The sequence below is a fragment of the Passer domesticus genome, chromosome 15, assembly GCF_036417665.1.
Source record: "Passer domesticus isolate bPasDom1 chromosome 15, bPasDom1.hap1, whole genome shotgun sequence".
Classification (NCBI taxonomy): Eukaryota; Metazoa; Chordata; class Aves; order Passeriformes; family Passeridae; genus Passer; species Passer domesticus.
This window is the reverse complement of record NC_087488.1, coordinates 8,160,057-8,178,973: the sequence shown is the minus strand read 5'-3', so window position 1 is coordinate 8,178,973 and position 18,917 is coordinate 8,160,057. Positions and strand designations below refer to the sequence as shown.

The window sequence follows — 18,917 nt, the reverse complement described above, 5'->3', positions numbered from 1 at the left end:
GATAAACAAATAGAACTCCCCAAATTGATACAAACTCATCTGTAACATGTCAATAGACTTTACTACCCCAGATTAGGTGGCATAATATTTATGTATATTTCAGTTATCAAACATTAATAAATATATTTTTCTGGATTTTGACATTAACCCTTTTAAAGATATGTATGCATTAGATTTTAGTTGCACAACTAAATATCCACATGTCCCTGAATAACTGGACATTCAGAAGTGCCACACATTTTTGAAGCTTCTGGTAATTCAGATTTATTTTTTATTTTAAAGACTCTTGAGTGACTGAGCAGGGAAGATGCTACAGGCACTGTGAGTGGGAGACAAATTCCTGAGATGTGGGGATCTGCCTGGGGAGCCAGCATAACTTAGCTTGAGGTGCTGGTGTTGGCCCATTTGCTCTACTGCAAGGTTGTGGAGATTTTTGCTCAATCAGCTCTCAAACTTCTGCAGTTTTAAGGCACAGTTCTTTAGAACAAGCCTTACTCTTTCCAGAGAGGTACAGGCTATCAGAGGCACTGGAATGTTTTTGCAGAGAACAGAGTTTTCAAAATGTGGCCATTCTGTTCCTCATTTATCTTATCTGTTTCTCTTACAGCTATTCTCAGGGTCGTTTCATCTGTCCTACAACTGGGTAATATTGTCTTCAAGAAGGAGAGAAACACTGATCAGGCTTCTATGCCAGATGATACTGGTATGATTTTCCACTTCAAAATTTAGTTAACATTGAGAAATTAATAAAACAGCAACTTTTCATCAATATTTTTTATTTAATTGCTATTATCTGTGTAGCTCTCAAGCTTTAAAATATAAACCATGCTTAAAATCAGCTCAATTATCATTACCTGTTCTAGTAATCTTGAATCCATAAATTGATGAATTTGTTGCCTGGATGACAAATGTTACTTTTATGGTGTCATCTCTTATATGTACAATAGAGAAGCTTTTAAGGAAGATAAATAATTCTGCATACTTGCTGAGCTACTCATATTCACACTTACTGAGCACCTAAGAGGCAATTCAGTCTGAAATAAAATCTCACTTTTTAATTCTAGCTGCACAAAAAGTGTGCCACCTGATGGGTATTAATGTGACAGATTTCACAAGATCTATTCTGACCCCAAGGATCAAGGTCGGACGAGATGTTGTCCAGAAAGCTCAGACCAAAGAGCAGGTACCACATGCACTCTGCTCAGCTCTCCTGAAGCTCTTCTCCCTTTGCTTATTTCTATTTCTCCTTACATCTTGTCTAAAGGAAAACATCTATTTTCTGTCTCATTTCTACAGAAATTAAGAGTTAAGTGGGTTTCTTCTTTCACTTACAATCTCCTCTGACCTTTTCCAGGCAGACTTTGCCATAGAAGCTTTGGCCAAGGCAAAATTTGAGCGTCTGTTCCGCTGGATCCTGGCTCGAGTGAACAAAGCTCTCGATAAAACAAAAAGACAAGGAGCTTCGTTCTTGGGGATCCTTGACATTGCTGGATTTGAGATTTTTGAGGTGTGTACTGTGGGACACAAGCTGATTAAACTCATATAGATCCTTAAATTTTAATTATTTTAATATGCAAAAAGAAACACCAAATAGCAAATACCATCTTGTCATTTAAGTTCACTCTTGAAGGTCTCTTTCTAACGTTTCAAATTCACTTCTTTCCTCTTCACAGATCAATTCCTTTGAGCAGCTGTGCATCAACTACACTAATGAGAAACTTCAGCAGCTTTTCAACCACACAATGTTTATATTGGAGCAAGAGGAATACCAGCGAGAGGGCATTGAATGGAATTTCATTGACTTTGGCCTGGACCTGCAACCTTGCATTGAGCTGATCGAAAGACCAGTAAGATTCTCTCTCTGTGGGTGGGATACTACAGAGGTACCAGTTATGTGTCAGTACAACAAGGGATCCTTTATTTCCCGGAAGGATCTGTAACCTCAGGGGTGAGGAAGGTGGTGCTCTGTCTGTGCCTCTGCTTGTGATGGTTCTGATCTGATACTGCTCCCGTTGCAGACCAACCCTCCCGGTGTCCTGGCTCTGCTGGATGAAGAGTGCTGGTTCCCCAAGGCTACTGACACATCCTTTGTGGAGAAACTAATTTCAGAACAAGGCAACCATCCCAAATTCCAAAAGCCCAAGCAACTCAAGGACAAAACAGAGTTCTGTATAATGCACTATGCAGGAAAGGTACGGGACAGATTGAGCTATTTTGACTTAGGGAACTTTGATTCATTGATACCCAAAGGATCAAAGAGAAATATTCTGGTACCTGCATTGATGAGACATGGCTTTAATTATGAAATGTGATTATTAAGTGCTTTAATTATACAACACATGAAATAAGATTTACAAACCATGGTTGTGTGAAGCTCACAAAAAAACAAAAGTTACCATCACTGAGGTTATTGAAAATCCAAGTAATTTGGATTCTTTTCTAGCAAGCAGACGTTTTAATGTGAGACTAAATACTCAACTCTCAATCCTAGAAACCTCTGCACATTATTTGTCCGATTTTGTGTTAATACAGTGCCCTGTGTTCTTGGACACTCTGGATTTCTTATCAAGAACAAATTTTTGATGTAGCACTCACTGTTCCCTGCAGGTTACCTACAATGCAACTGCCTGGCTGACAAAGAACATGGATCCACTGAATGACAATGTGACTTCTCTGCTGAACCAGTCTTCAGACAAATTTGTGGCAGACCTTTGGAAGGATGGTATGAATCACTACTCTAAATCAGTGATGGGCTTTAAAGGGAGAAACTCCTACCAGAACTTTTTGACAGCCATCCCTTGCTGGCAGCACACAAGTGTGAATGTGATAAGCATAGAAGAGACATAAGAATAATGTGTTCTAAAGACATGACTAATGAAAAACTTCATTAGAGAATTTTAAGCACTATCAAAAAATTTCTTTAATAATATTCAACAACAAAAATTATTCAGTACACTGTTAAAATGTTGCTGAATATTTAAAATTGTGGACCTCATTTAATACAGGTTATTGTTAGGTTTTATGAAGCGTCTCATGCAAGTTCTGTGGAGTTCTATTTAATTCATGGACATAATAAAATATATTCTGGGTATTCAGTTGCTCCATTTTGTCACTACTTAACAAAATCCACACTTTCATATTTGACAGAAGTAGAATATTTACCCAGAAGGACTTCTAGTACATTTGTCAGAATGCTTCTATTGCATAAAAAATATACCTGTCCTCTTTGGCAAGCTGCAGTGCAACCATGGCAGCGATGAGTGTGATGTGAGGCAAGGAGAGTTTATTTCAACTGTTCCATTCTTTCTTTTTCAGTGGACCGTATAGTTGGGCTGGACCAAATGGCCAAGATGAGTGAAAGCTCACTCCCCAGTTCTTCAAAAACCAAGAAAGGCATGTTCCGTACCGTTGGACAACTCTACAAGGAGCAGCTGACCAAACTGATGACCACCCTGAGGAACACCAATCCCAACTTTGTCCGCTGCATCATTCCAAATCATGAAAAAAGGGTAAGTTTCAGATGCTCAGTTTTCAGACTCCTGCCACGTTACTCCTGTTGAGCTGCTCGCTGCACATGGCAGAGCTGAACCATGTCTTCAAGCACAGACATGTGGATGGTAACATTTTTGTAAATCTGTGCTAAAAATACCTTCTGTTCCCTTCTCAGTCTGGCAAACTTGACGCCCATTTAGTGCTGGAGCAGCTGCGCTGCAATGGTGTCCTGGAAGGGATCCGTATCTGCCGGCAGGGATTCCCCAACAGGATTGTCTTCCAGGAGTTCCGCCAGCGGTACGAGCCCTCCCACCCCAGCTCTGCCTTCAGCAGGGCTGTAGCCCTGTCTGTACCAAACCACCCAGTGTGCTTCAGCCTCCCTAACATAAGCATCTTTTGGCAGATATGAAATTCTCGCTGCAAATGCCATTCCTAAAGGATTCATGGATGGGAAGCAGGCTTGCATACTCATGGTGAGGAAAGCACTTTTGATCCTACTATAATCAAACCTATACTTCTTATATAAGAAGCATTGAGACTGAACAGAAATGAGAAGTGATTTTTAGTACCCTAAACCTCAGCACTGAAGTTAAAAAATATTCCTGTTTTCCTCTAGATGAAAGCACTAGAGCTTGATCCCAACTTGTACAGAATTGGACAGAGTAAAATCTTCTTCAGAACTGGTGTTCTGGCTCACCTGGAAGAAGAGAGAGACCTGAAGATCACAGATGTTATTATCACCTTCCAGGCTATGTCCCGAGGCTACCTAGCAAGAAAGTAAGAATATGTGCTGACAAATAGAAGGTTTTCTGCAGCAGAGTATCTGCAGGGGCCTTTAGTGTTCCATATAACAAACTGAAGATACTGACACATTTCATTATTATTTATATTGCATTAGAACTTGTGTCCAATGAAGGTTTCACCTCCAGCCCAGAAAAGGCTGATCAGTGTAATTAGAGAGAAGCAGTTACACTGTGAGGCTGCTCACACCCCTCTGTACAATAACCCATCATTTAAGAGAATGAGACAATGACCCATCACTTAAACATTTATGTGTTTGTACCAGCAGGAAAAGGAGCATTCTAAGCCATGACTGGAGTCTTGTGTGCTACAAGTAGCAGCACCCCTGGCACCTATAAAACATAAAATAATTTAATCCACAGCTTCAGTGTGGAGCACTGATCATCTAGCATGATCCCAGTTAATGCACACCACAAAACTATCAACAATAATGCCTTTTTTTTCTGTATACTATCAAGGCTTTCAAACTGAGACAAAGAAATATGTCTCAAGGATGATAATCAGTGCAAGATATGAGTGCCTGTGTACTCTGGAAAGGTGTGCACACCCAGAACTTGATCTACACATCTGTGCGTATCCATGGAATGCAAACAGACAAAAACTAAAATAAAATACCAGACAGACAGCTAACTAGAGTTATCACCCTTCCTCAGGAAAGCACAGGCAAACAAAGCAACAAAAGAATTTGTGCCAGACTCCCCAAACCATGTGGCTCATCAGCAGACTCTCATGCCAGAGTTTCTTTGCTTAATGTGTGTACCTTGCAAACACCTTCTATTCTCAGAATGAACCACTTTTCTTTATGTTTTTAATCACAGAGCCTTTGCCAAGAGACAGCAACAGTTGACTGCAATGAAGGTTATCCAAAGAAATTGTGCTGCCTACCTGAAGCTGAGGAACTGGCAGTGGTGGAGACTGTTTACTAAAGTGAGTGACTGCTATCAGTAAATCTCTCCTCAGTTTTCCAAAAGAAATGAAATGCACGTGATGCCAAGGTACATCTTGTCAGGCACACTCCTTATTCCAAAGCCCATTGCAGCTGGTGACAAAAAGTCTCATTAGTTTCACAAAATTTGGGATTAGAGATACTCTGGATACTTCAATAATGCCATTAACATTAAAAGTATTTCTGACTTGAGAAGAAAACAATCTAATTAGGCAGAAATTCATAAAAGATTTTGCATGCTTGGAGACTTTTTTAATTACCACAAAATGAAATAATTTCACAGAGATGGATAATGAGCACACTGAGTAAAATGGAATTTTCCAAACATCCAGAGTGATGTATCTGTGGGGAACCAAGCAGCTTGGGAATTCCTAACTGGGACATAAACATCTTCCTGCTGGGCACTCATGCATATTAAGTCTATTTTCCTATTAAAGAGGCTGGGGTGTTTCAAGAATGGCCTTCAGTTTGGATTCAGAAAACTTTTCCTACTTGGATTGATGGTAATCTCCTCTGCATCCAGAAACAGGCAGTAACACACAGCTGTGTGTGCACATTGCCTTTCTGTGCAGATGTAATTTTTGTACATTATCAAGGGATAAAAATAGACCTAGAGACATTTCCAAAGTGACACTATCAGAGGCAGAGGTGCTCACAAGGCCTCAGGAATTAACATAGAGACAGCCAAGAGCAACACTGCTGAGGCTTGGGCTTTAAAGATGTTCCCATCAAGCTTGGCTGGACAGTATCTGTCCAGTCTTGAGCAATGACAGCACCAGCATTAGTGCCAGTCAGTCCTTGAAACAGCATGCTCAGCAGCACAAATACTGACAGGAAACATGCTTAAAAAAACCTTTCCATTTCCAGGTGAAACCACTGCTGCAAGTCACCCGCCAAGAGGAGGAAATGCAGGCCAAGGATGAAGAACTACAAAAAACTAAGGAAAGACAACAAAAAGCAGAGAGTGAATTGAAGGAGCTGGAACTGAAACACTCACAGGTGATTTACAGCTCTGAGTCTCTGGGAAGCACTAGCTGTTCCTTTACCATGTTTAGAAGCTGTTATAATAAAGGTGTCTCTCTCCTTTGCTCTCATGATTGTCTTCATAGCACTGGTCCAGAGCAGAAGGTCAGGGCAGACAAGCTCCCACTCACTCCAGTAAAGGCCTAACATCCACACAGGAATGTGTGGTGGAGCTGCCTGCCTGTACCCCAGGAATGTCCAGGACAACCAGCTTGCACTCCAAGCTTAACTTCCTCTCCCTTTCATTTGTGCAGCTTGTTGAAGAGAAGAACCTCCTGGCAGAGCAGCTTCAGGCAGAAACTGAGCTGTATGCTGAGGCTGAGGAGATGAGAGTCCGATTAGCTGCTAAGAAACAAGAGCTGGAAGAGGTCCTGCATGAGATGGAAGCCAGAATTGAGGAGGAGGAGGAGCGCAGCCAGCAGCTGCAGGCAGAGAAGAAAAAGATGCAACAACAAATGCTGGTAAGGAGAGATAAGTGACAAATACAAACAATACCTTGGATCTCACTGGGACACAACAGAGACAGGAAAACCTCAGATCCTAGGACAGTGCTTGCTGCACAACCCTCTGTAGGATATATAGTCTTATATGTCTGTGCTACTGAAGGAAGGAAATCAATTGATGCTCTTTCCTCCAGAGTTCTCTTCTTCCTCATCTCAACCCTAATCTCTTCTCTAAAACATTAACAAATCTTTTCTTCTATGTTGTCAAGTATTACAGATTGTCTAGTTCTTAATAAAAACAACAAAGTTTACAACATGCAGTAATAATTAACCATTTCTTAAGAACTGTAGAAATAGTATTTTGTTTCTAGAATTCATGTTTTGTGGGTTTCTTTTTCCTCCCCTAAAGGACCTTGAGGAACAGCTGGAAGAAGAGGAAGCTGCACGGCAGAAACTGCAACTTGAAAAAGTAGCAGCAGATAGCAAGATAAAGAAAATGGAAGATGATATTCTGGTAATGGAAGATCAGAATAACAAGCTAAGCAAGGTGAGTTCTGAGTCCACTTTCTTACTCTGAAAATAGTGAAGATTAAGAGAAAACCTTCTCTTCCACTAGAACAACAGGAACACTCTTGACTATCTAATCTCATGGATACACAGTTACACCAGACCATCAGTCCAGCCTGTATCAAATGCATTTCTGATAATCTTTCTGTGCTCATTTAAACAATCCAAAATTGTGTAAAACTACTCTGTTTGAGATCTGCTGTAGCAACAATATTGTCAAGCAAAATATTTACAGCAGTCATGCACAATCAGTGGAAGATATGTCTTCTTATCCAGGAGCAGACTAAATAATTCTCTTGGTTTTTAACCAATTTCAACAAAACTTCATGATTAAAACTGGAAGGTAAGAATGTCTTCCAGTACTTTTTAAAAGGGATTGCTCCTGTAAACTGGGCCCTGTACTCAGCAGCCATCAGAGAGAGCACAAGATTCTGAGAGCAGCAGCTTAGAGAACATAGAAGTCATAGACACCTCTCCATAGCTCCCCTGTGACTGAAAATTTGAAATGTATCACTACAATCTCAAGAAATGCAACATAAAAGGACAGTCTCCTGGATATTTTTGGTTGGCAAAGAGTTGATTTATGATCACCAATGGCAGACACATTTGCTAACAGAAATATTTTATTTTTCTTAAGGAAAGAAAACAACTTGAGGAAAGAATAAGTGATCTAACAACAAATCTTGCAGAAGAAGAAGAAAAGGCCAAAAATCTTACAAAGCTCAAGAACAAACATGAATCTATGATTTCCGAACTTGAAGGTAACATGAACAATAGTTTATTGGGGGTTTTGTAGAATTTCTTCTTTTTCCTTGGCACAGAACAAAAAAAACTGAACAGAATCTGGAGAGAACTTCTTAAAAATCTGTGGGGTATTTCCAAAGTTTTTATGCTGAACCCAGTTTGGTGATAATCACCAAATCCCCATGGTGCCAAACAACAGAAACCTTTTATTCCTTATATATAAAAGAGTAGAGAGAAAAACGAGGGGGAAATGCTTATGTTGGAGAAAGATAAAGAAATTATTCTTCAGGATGGCTAGAAATAAGGCATTGCATGTTGCTTCAAAAACACAGTGACTTGTATTAAATGCATGGCCACACTGGAGGCCAGAACCATTTGTTGCCTGAGTTTGGGACCAGATTAAGGACTCCTGGCACTACCACAGTCTGGTGACCAAAACCCCTCCTTTTCCAGTGCGTCTGAAGAAGGAAGAGAAGAGCAGACAAGAACTGGACAAAGCTAAGAGGAAGCTGGAAGGGGAGGCAAATGATCTACACGAGCAGATTGCAGAGCTCCAGGCACAAATTGCTGACCTGAAGGCACAATTGGCCAAGAAGGAGGAAGAGCTGCAGTCTGCTCTGGCCAGGTACTCACTCCTGGGTCTGCATATGGGGGAAAGCCCAGGCTGGAACTTATCTTGCTCCTTCCCAGACACTGAGAAGCTCCAGCCATGAATCTCATCTCTCAGTTCATCCCTTCCATGTGCTTCCCCATTTTCCAAATGTCCTTTTGTGAAAAATACTTATGCTATTGCTTGTTCAAAGACAAATAAACTATTTTATTAAATTACCTCCGGATATCAATGAAAACCCCTCTTCCCATAGGCAAGGGCAGTGCTGTCAAATACGATGAAATGTAACAATCTCTTCATAGGCAATAGGCAAAAATTAATTAAGAGTCTGATCTTGATCCACTCCAGAATCACAGTGGATTTTCTGTATAAATTTAAGAGGGAAAACACTCAACCAAACTTGCTGAATCAACTGATTAGCATCTCCAGACATTGCATCCAGCTAAAGTACAGGTGTCTGATCTTTTTTGCATCAGTCTCCCTTTCTTTGGCATTTTCTTGCACAGAACTTGTAAATCTTTAGTGTATACTGACTTTCTTCAAGTGAAATAGTTATTACTCTTTTTTCATTTCTAAAATGAAACACTCCTTTTTCAAAAAGGCTTGAAGAAGAAACTACTCACAAGAACAACGCCCTCAAGAAGATCCGTGAATTGGAATCTGTAATTTCTGATCTCCAGGAAGACTTGGAGTCTGAAAAAGCTGCAAGAAACAAAGCAGAAAAGCAAAAGAGAGATCTCGGTGAAGAGCTGGAGGCTCTTAAGACAGAGCTTGAGGATACTTTGGATACCACAGCCACCCAGCAGGAGCTCAGGTATGGATATGTAGCACAAGAGGAAAACAGGAATGTCCCCAGGCTCAGTACAATACTGCCCACTGGCATTGCAGTAGGGCTGGAATGCTCTTTGCTGCTGCTGCTCCACTGATGTGTGTCACCTTCCAGAGCAAAGCGTGAGCAGGAGGTCACAGTGCTGAAGAGAGCCCTGGAGGAGGAGACTCGAACCCATGAAGCCCAGGTCCAGGAGATGAGACAGAAGCACACTCAGGCTGTGGAAGAGCTGACAGAGCAGCTGGAACAATTTAAACGGGTAAACAGAAATCCATCTCATTGAAAATTACCTCCTGGGTAACACAATTTCCTCTTATAAATCATCTTTATTCACTTCTTCACATGCTTGTAGGCTAAAGCAAACTTGGATAAGACCAAACAGTCACTGGAGAAAGACAATGCTGATCTGGCTAATGAAGTCAGGAGCCTGAATCAGGCCAAACAAGATGTGGAGCACAAGAAGAAGAAGCTGGAAGTACAGCTGCAGGATTTACAGTCCAAATACAATGAGGGAGAGCGTGTTCGGACAGAACTCAATGAAAAAGTCCATAAATTACAGGTAGGAAGGAGTCTGATGCTTTGCTGACACCGTGGGACTGAGAAGCCCAGTTTATACTGTTCTGTGAGGGTTTATCTAGAGGAATTATGGCCCTGCAGCCAATATGTTCATTTTTTGTCACCTTAAACTTCTATCTCAATTATCACACAATTAATCAACTACAACCACTCCATCTCAAGGAACTGGGAGGTTTTAGTCTCACCACCCCTCTGTACGTGTTGCAGTCTGTAATGCCATCACTGATTCAGTGACCATGATGCAGATCTGACAGTTTCTTTCTGTTTGTTCATTTTTGGGTGATGGGGAAGATTGACAGGTATATGGCTTTTGGAAATGTATTAGACAGCTATTAAATACGTGCTCAGAAAAGATGACAATGAAAGGACAATTCTCACTTAGCTACAGTTTAAGAAATTACTAAAGATCATTTTAAATGGTTCTCTGGTAGATCATCTGGTAGATGTTCAATGTCCAGATATACTAATCAAGTTTATTGTTACATCTTGTTCATAGCTGCAGTAAGATTTGCTTTATTATTTTAAGCTGGTGGATAAATAAGAAAATATATTCAAATATATCAACTTCTGTCAAACTTGGGAAGAGGAAGGAAAATCCACCAAAAATCCACATTCTCCTTGGCAGTTCATTGCAAGGAACATACTATTATTGTTTTACAAGTATGACTAGATATAGAATAATAAACACTATGGTAAATTAGACAAAAATTGCATTAGGTAAGATTTCAGACAAATCCAACAAAACTAAAGTTTAAGGAAGATTTCAAAGCTTTGCAAAATAACTGAGTTTATTCTTTGTGGCATCTCACAGGTGGAGGTTGAAAATGTCACCAGTTTGCTCAATGAAGCAGAAAGCAAAAATATCAAATTGACCAAAGATGTTGCAGCCTTAGGATCTCAGCTACAAGATACACAGGTAAACTTGCATCCAAGATCAGCTCAACTACAATATTCATAAAATGCACAATAAAAAGACCTAAACTAATGACTGTGTTGCCAATTGATGTGCTGACTGCAGGAGCTGCTTCAGGAAGAAACGCGGCAGAAGCTCAATGTGTCCACCAAGCTCCGCCAGTTGGAGGATGACAAGAACAGCTTGCAGGAGCAGTTGGATGAAGAAGTAGAAGCAAAACAAAATCTGGAGAGACATATTTCAACACTGACAATACAGGTATCAGTGCCATAGTTAAATCATTAGCTCTATCACTGAGAGCTGTGTTGGCAATTCCAGAGGATCTGTAGAATTATCCTGGCACAGCGCACGGACCTTGAGGGAATTTGTGCTGTTAGCCCAGCTGGCACCAGTGGTGCTCCACAATGTCCCCCTGTCCTTTAAAATGTCATCCCTAGGACAGGGACAAATGCAAGGTAGCTCCACACAGTCTTGCACACAGACCTGTATGTGCATCCTAGGTCTGGGTTCTGCCTCATTTTATGAAGGCTGGGTGATAGGTAACTGTCACCAAGTTCACACAGGTCAAACTAGGAAAGCTTCAGGTTTTAGCTGTCTCCTGGCCAAGTTTTTGTCTCTCTGCCAAGTTTTGTTGTCATAGTTACAAAGATTTGTCCTCTGAATTCAAATTTCAGCTCTCTGACTCTAAGAAGAAGATACAGGAATTTACCACCACGGTAGAATTCATGGAAGAAGGCAAAAAGAAACTTCAGAAAGAAATTGAAAGTCTCACAACACAGTTTGAGGAAAAGGCTGCTTCTTATGACAAACTGGAAAAAACCAAGAACAGACTCCAGCAGGAGCTGGATGACCTGGTGGTGGACTTGGACAACCAGCGTCAGCTGGTCTCTAACCTGGAGAAGAAACAGAAGAAGTTTGATCAGGTATGGACTTCAGATTCTGCCTTGTTCTGTTATCACCTGTCTGGAACTCACAGTGTCCACTGGGACAAGGGGACAAAAAATTAACTAAAACTTAATTATAAAATAAATGGTTAATTTTGTATTTATGTGCCTTTATCAAAAGCAGAGATTCTTCTCTGTCATTAACAAATTACAAGAAGCTGCAGTAGAAAAGCCTGTTACTAATGACCTCCTTACCTTTTCACAGATGCTAGCTGAAGAGAAGAACATCTCCTCAAAATATGCAGATGAAAGGGACAGAGCAGAAGCTGAAGCTAGAGAAAAGGAAACAAAGGCTCTGTCACTGGCTCGAGCACTTGAAGAGGCTTTGGAAGCCAAAGAAGAACTGGAGAGAACAAACAAAATGTTGAAAGCTGAAATGGAAGATCTTGTTAGCTCCAAAGATGATGTTGGCAAGAATGTAAGTTTTGGCCTTAGAACAATCTCCAACAATAACTTAAAATAGCAGCTAAAAAAAGATATAATTGTTTTCAGTGTGGGAAATTCTCTGCAGCACACAAATCCATTCAGCAAGATCAGATATTACATACAAAATTCAAAGGTTATTCCATTTAAGTCCAAACTTTCAAGGGACTTGGCAAAGTAACTGTAGGCTGTTTATTTGGAACATAACTTCAAGCATGAAGAAGATTTTAATTGATTTCTAAATAATGTATCAGTTTATTACACTTCTTTGAAATTGTAAACTCTGCAAATCTTATTTTATTAGTTATATTTGACTTAAGGCCACCTGCCTTATATTTACTTACATAACTGCAATAAATTTCCACTTCTGCATTGCCAATCACTTCTTTTATTACAGGCATATGATTATATCACTGCTAATACTAAATAAATTAAATTATGATATTTGACTAGATTAAAAACAGAAGATTGGGATAAAGAGAATCTCATTATTTTAAGACAGTTTTGCAAGTACCAAATCAAGCTAATTTAGCATTTTCAGTGTAAATTAGTTGATTCATTGTCCACACCTGATAGTTTCAAATGTGGCCTATACTGCAGGTATACTGTGTATAACTAGAATTATTTTTATTTCTCATAACAAGTCTATTAAATTCTCATTGCTTGAAAGGTCCATGAGTTGGAGAAATCTAAACGGACCCTTGAACAGCAAGTGGAAGAGATGAAGACACAATTGGAAGAGCTAGAGGATGAGCTACAGGCTGCAGAAGATGCCAAACTCAGGTTGGAAGTTAACATGCAGGCTCTGAAAGGCCAGTTTGAAAGAGATTTACAAGCCAGAGATGAACAGAATGAGGAGAAGAAAAGGCAACTCCTCAGACAGGTACCATTCCCACCTACTGCCTTTGGAAATATCTAACCAAGCCAGTTGAAAGGCCCCAACCTAATGTCATTATTAAAGCACCTCACTAACTTGAATGAAAAAAAAAAATCACTACATTGCCTTGAACATGGTGATTAAAAAAAAAGAAGAAAGAAAGCATTATTTTACTAGAGAAGGCAGGAGGGTTCCCTGTTTCAGTAGCAGATGTACAGTTACCAACAAATGTAGCTGTTTAACTCTACAACCAAATAGAATAAAACATATGAATTGTTATTTCTGACATAGTCAGAACCACCTTCCCTGTATTCTCAGTGCAAGTGAAAAAAGACAACTTCTTATATAACTGCCTTCTCAAGGTACATTGAATGCATACAAAACCACTGGAGATGAAAACAGGATAAAACTTCTTTGTACAGAAGTGTTGTGACAACTTCTGTAGTCATCATCTTGTAACACACATATTTCCATTAACACAGGACCCAAATTGCTGAGCCCTTTCAAAAACTTTTAATTTTGGGACAAAATGGAAATCTGTTTTAACTGCCAGGGAAGCCACAGTTAACAGAGATATGGGGTCTGTATACACTATTCAGACAGAGTGTTTATGAGTCCCCAAGGACTTTGCTAAACTGAACTTGTTTTCCTGAATGATCAGCTCCATGAATATGAAACGGAACTGGAAGATGAGCGGAAGCAACGTGCCCTGGCAGCTGCTGCCAAGAAGAAGCTGGAGATGGATGTTAAAGACCTGGAGAGCCAGGCTGACTCTGCCAACAAAGGTCGGGAAGAAGCCATCAAACAGCTTCGCAAATTACAGGTAAGGAACCCCAAAAAAATACAGTTTTCCCCACTGCTGTGTCTTATACAGCCACAATACAGAAATTGGGTGACACATTTGTGAGCTTGGTGCCCATTAGAGATGATTGGTCAGAAAGGAATTTTAACCAGACTGCCACATTCAAATATCAGTATTTGAATGCTCAGTTTGAATGACAGTGGAAAAATTCACAGAACAAATGATTAAAATCTTAAATTTCATCATGGTAGAGAGCTTACAGATTCTCTAACCAACACTCATCTGCTACTGACTTACCCACATGGAGGAAAACAAAGATTCACATGAAGAGAAAGGACTAATAAGATAAAATCTATTACAGGGCTTCAATCCAGATTCTAACAATTTACTCTTGAGCATAAAAGACTGTTCAGAAATCAGGTTGTCTCTGAATTAGCATATTCTTGTTTATACTTTAAACCTCCATATCAACTGTTCTGTCACATGCTAACAACTAAACAAGAAAAATTTTCTTAATCAGACACATTAAGACTATACATGTACTCAAATATTCAGAGGACATACGGACAATAGGCATTATAAAAAATGCAGTGTTCAAATGCAAGCATTGCCCATCTTGGAATAGCATTTCAGATCTTTCCAACATGTGCTACTGGATCTCTGCAGAGAACATAACTTCAGCAGTATTATGACAATGTAACTGTGTATGTGTTGTGTTCCATCCACATTTCTTTCAACTGAAATTTAACAAATTTGTTGTTCTTTTCAACCAGGCTCAGATGAAGGACTACCAACGAGAGCTGGATGATGCACGGGCTGCCAGAGAAGAAATATTTGCTACAGCCAGAGAAAATGAGAAGAAAGCAAAGAGTCTGGAAGCAGAACTCCTGCAGCTTCAGGAGGTAAAGTGGGAAACCTACAGCAGAATGAAGGAGCTTACACATGGCCTTCAGTAGCAAAACAGAACTGGCAGTGAAGTAATCTAACAGCTCTTAGGGACTGAACTTGTAACAAGTTCCATGTGCTCCACACACTCCACTAAAGCTGTTGGATCTACATCTGAGCACAGTCAGATTGAGCTGAAAAAATCACCTTGGAAGAAAGCACAGATTGCCAGCCTTAAAGGGAAATGAACTGTATGATCCAACACAAACTGTTTTCAATAGCAATAAATTCTTGAGGGCTTAGTGCTATTATTCATACCTGTATTAAATGGCCATCTTGTGACTAAAACAAATAAAATAGAGACCCGCTGACAGGCTGGATAAAGAGTATTGCATTGTACTTCCCTAGGATTTATGACATGACAAGAATTTATTCTGTTAACTAGACAACCCATCTCATACCAGCTTTAGAAAATTTAGTCCTCTGAATCATGCTATAACTATCTGAACATGTACTCATTTCTTTACTCTGCTGCTTTTTCCATTTCTCTAGGACCTGGCTGCTGCAGAAAGAGCTCGCAAACAAGCAGACCAGGAGAAAGATGAGATGGCAGAGGAACTTGCAAGCGCTGCCTCTGGAAGGTAGGAACACACCAAATGACACACAAGGCTCTGAATGTGCTACTAATGCTGCCAAGAGAAGTTTTGTTCTGTTCCCAACACCATCTGGTCTTGATAAGACAACATGCACACATATGACTACTTCCATTGAAATATCTAGTTCTTTTCTGAATTATTGGTAGTTCATAAGACAATTATAACATATGGTCAGAGCCAGAAGTACTCAACTTTTAAATTTAAATTTCCAGGACAAGCCTTCAGGATGAGAAACGGCGCCTGGAGGCAAGAATTGCTCAACTGGAGGAAGAGCTGGAAGAGGAGCAAAGCAACATAGAGGCAATGGGTGACCGCATGAGGAAAGCAGTACAGCAGGTACAGCTCATTCCAGCACTTTCTGTTCATATTCCAGCAACAAAAGCTACTTGTGGTCCTGAGTATCTGGAGGATTGCCTTCCCAAATTGCCACCTGTCATATGTCTGAAAGCATGCAACACTTGTGACAGCATCCCTTCCCACCTTGCAGGCAGAGCAGCTGAACAATGAGCTGGCAACAGAGCGCTCAACTGCACAGAAGAACGAAAACGCTCGGCAGCAACTGGAGAGGCAGAACAAAGAGCTAAAGAGCAAGCTGCAGGAGATGGAGGGAGCTGTGAAGAACAAATTCAAAGCCACAATTGCTGCTCTGGAGGCCAAAATTTCTTCTCTCGAAGAGCAGTTGGAACAGGAAGCCAGGTACTGGTCTCCCGAGGGCACTGCTGTCCATTTATTGTTCCAGTTAATGAGACAGAAAATAAACAAAGGCAAGCAGGGATTTGTGTCATCAGGCTCTCAGTGCCACTAAACTTGGTAAAGTCTCTTTCACACTTTAACATTTCAGAGACATATGGCAAGTAACTGAAGTTTTTGATTAAGATCTGTTTTATTGATGAGAAGTTCTACTGGTACCATAGGCAAGGATCTGCTCCCCTGCATTTTAGAGTAACTGCCCTATGACTCTGCCAATTTAATTACCATAACACATTGTGCCACTTGTTGGATTACTACTTGAGGAAATCACCTTGTGCTTCAGAACACATCTCCTGGAGCACCTCTAGCATACAGCAGAGACATAGATTTGGTTTTGTTTTGCTCAGAAGAACATTCCTTGAGTTTTCCTCAGAATTCACCTGTTAAATTCAGTAAGACCTTTAGCACAGGGGTCCTTGGTGCTGGTTTCACGAGCCACAAGCCCTAGGCAGGTAGAGAGTACAGAGCTTCCACATCACCAAATGCTGCCCTGTCATTGCAGAGACAAGCAGGCAGCGGCCAAGACGCTGCGCCAGAAGGACAAGAAGCTGAAGGATGCACTGCTGCAGGTGGAGGACGAGAGGAAGCAAGCAGAGCAGTACAAAGATCAGGTACAGACTGTGTCACAAGGCTCTTAGTCAAGGGCACAGGAGTTTTTAGGTTTTGCTCTAAGAAAGTAAGATTCCATGTTATGCCTCAAGCAAATGCTCTTCTAGAAAGCAGAATGTATGCTTGGATTCTATCCTGGGAGACCCAAAGTCCATTACTAAAAGATGGGACAATATAATTCTTCCATGCTACATCAAGTGCCAAAGCACAAGTCCTTCTTAATCAGCCAGATACAACAGTCTGCACACAGCAATATACAGGACTGTGCACAACACCCTTCGTGCAACATGAATAGAGATGCTGAACATATTTTACATTAAAAATTTAGCTTTATCTAATGCAAATCTATCTGCAAGCCTGAAAAGCAGAGGTATGACTAGGCAGAAAAAGACACAACAAGGTTGTGTCTGACTACGGTAACTATCAGCAAAATGAACTCCCACAAAGCAAAGTTATTTTCAGGCTATAAGCTTCCATCTTTGATTTGGGTCATGTTTCGGTACAACTCCCCATGGAAGCATGGCATTAAAACAAGGAATGTAAAGCCTTACAAATTAAAGCATTACTCTGAAATTTCCCTTTAGGCCGAGAAGGGCAACGTGCGGCTGAAGCAGCTGAAAAGGCAGCTGGAGGAGGCTGAGGAAGAGTCCCAGCGCATCAACGCAAACCGCAGGAAGCTGCAGAGGGAGCTGGATGAAGCCAACGAGAGCAACGAAGCCCTGGGCCGGGAGGTTGCAGCACTAAAGAGCAAGCTCAGGTAGAGTACCCTTGTTTGGGATAGCCCTTCCCACTCACTGACTCAGCCTTGAAATTTAGAGCTGAACTAAAAAAGTGGAAAAAAATCTGTCAGGTGAGGAACAGGCACTGCTAAGGCTGCGAAGTTACTCGCTCCTTGTATTAGCTTGGCACTCAGAACAAAAGGCCCAAGTCAGCAGTGAAGTGCATTTCATAGACTGCAGCAGCCTCAGGATTTCAGCTGAGATGAACTGTGACAACATGGCACAGGCCTCTTCTCTAATCAAAATCCTTTTGGCTTCAATTGGAACAGAATTAGGCTTGGCTGCTTTTGAAAACACCCCTTATATAATGGCTGTATCTATTTGTACAGAAGCAGTCACAAAAGTGTAGAAATGCTTGTGCTTTTCACACTTTCACACATGCACAACTCACACGTAACGACTGTGAACAGTCTTGGACATCACAGGCAGTAAAAAGCAAAGCATATTAAATCATTCTTATTCCAAAGTCTTTTTGGACTTCACTATTATGGGATTCAGTGTCATCAGATCAAGGAAAAGATTAAAACATCCCTTTGCATTTTCTTGCTAAAACTGCTTGGGAAAAAGATAAAGCTGTGATCAGTCAGCTACAACCCTGAGTTCTGCACTCACTGGGTTTGAAAACATGAGCTCACTGAAATAAAGAGGCTGACTTTACCATAAAATTTTGCCTTCTACCTAAGACCAACAGTATTTCAGATGAAAAACAAGTACCCATCTACCTGTGTTCTCAAAGTAGTTTGCCAGACTATTCACCAGTAACGTGCTCCAGTGTTACTGGATGTGGATTCCCTTCAAAGTGAAGGGTTATGGATGTAGCAGCCTTTCCCACTAGCACCACCTTGGGTAGTTACATGCTCCTGGATGCTTTATAAAGCAGTGGCTGTGTCCAGCCCTTTTACATAGAACACCATATAGCTCATTTTTGTTTTATCTAAATGTAATGTAATTGGCTGTAATGTACTTTGTTTTAATTATTTAAAAGTAATTACCTACCTCTGATCATGACCATGTGCCTAGTTTAACTGCCCAGGACTCTTTATCTCTGTTTCAGAGGGACACAGGAGCCTTCGCATGACTAAGCAGGTACCATGCCTTCAACTTTGCAGCTAGCTTGTATTGCACAAATTTACATTTTCTTTGGCCCTGGTTAAAATTATGTGAGGTTTCTGCAAACTGTGAAGGCTTGGATATCTTGGCATTAATCTGTTTTATCAAAAAAGACAAATATTACAATAACCTAGCTAC

At 40.5% G+C, this 18,917-nt stretch overlaps 1 protein-coding gene across 5 annotated transcripts in view; it reads left to right on the top strand.

Annotated features, from left to right (window-relative positions):
- MYH11 (myosin heavy chain 11) overlaps positions 1-18,917 on the top strand; it is a 54,734-nt gene that overhangs the window by 32,473 nt on the left and 3,344 nt on the right. For 3 of the 5 annotated variants that reach the window (XM_064390244.1, XM_064390243.1, XM_064390247.1), the window contains 31 exons: positions 608-703; positions 1,065-1,183; positions 1,355-1,507; positions 1,674-1,847; positions 2,019-2,192; positions 2,608-2,722; positions 3,316-3,509; positions 3,668-3,789; positions 3,896-3,965; positions 4,109-4,269; positions 5,112-5,220; positions 6,107-6,238; positions 6,517-6,723; positions 7,115-7,252; positions 7,910-8,033; positions 8,470-8,641; positions 9,228-9,440; positions 9,570-9,714; positions 9,808-10,014; positions 10,843-10,947; positions 11,050-11,202; positions 11,619-11,867; positions 12,094-12,306; positions 12,982-13,194; positions 13,850-14,011; positions 14,764-14,892; positions 15,428-15,516; positions 15,744-15,867; positions 16,019-16,227; positions 16,784-16,892; positions 17,475-17,647. In XM_064390244.1, coding sequence (XP_064246314.1) covers positions 608-703; positions 1,065-1,183; positions 1,355-1,507; positions 1,674-1,847; positions 2,019-2,192; positions 2,608-2,722; positions 3,316-3,509; positions 3,668-3,789; positions 3,896-3,965; positions 4,109-4,269; positions 5,112-5,220; positions 6,107-6,238; positions 6,517-6,723; positions 7,115-7,252; positions 7,910-8,033; positions 8,470-8,641; positions 9,228-9,440; positions 9,570-9,714; positions 9,808-10,014; positions 10,843-10,947; positions 11,050-11,202; positions 11,619-11,867; positions 12,094-12,306; positions 12,982-13,194; positions 13,850-14,011; positions 14,764-14,892; positions 15,428-15,516; positions 15,744-15,867; positions 16,019-16,227; positions 16,784-16,892; positions 17,475-17,647 — 4,753 coding nt within the window. Of the gene's footprint in view, positions 1-607; positions 704-1,064; positions 1,184-1,354; positions 1,508-1,673; positions 1,848-2,018; positions 2,193-2,607; positions 2,723-3,315; positions 3,510-3,667; positions 3,790-3,895; positions 3,966-4,108; positions 4,270-5,111; positions 5,221-6,106; positions 6,239-6,516; positions 6,724-7,114; positions 7,253-7,909; positions 8,034-8,469; positions 8,642-9,227; positions 9,441-9,569; positions 9,715-9,807; positions 10,015-10,842; positions 10,948-11,049; positions 11,203-11,618; positions 11,868-12,093; positions 12,307-12,981; positions 13,195-13,849; positions 14,012-14,763; positions 14,893-15,427; positions 15,517-15,743; positions 15,868-16,018; positions 16,228-16,783; positions 16,893-17,474; positions 17,648-18,723; positions 18,756-18,917 lie in introns of all 5 variants that reach the window. The other 2 variants (XM_064390245.1, XM_064390246.1) reach the window with 2 other exon arrangements.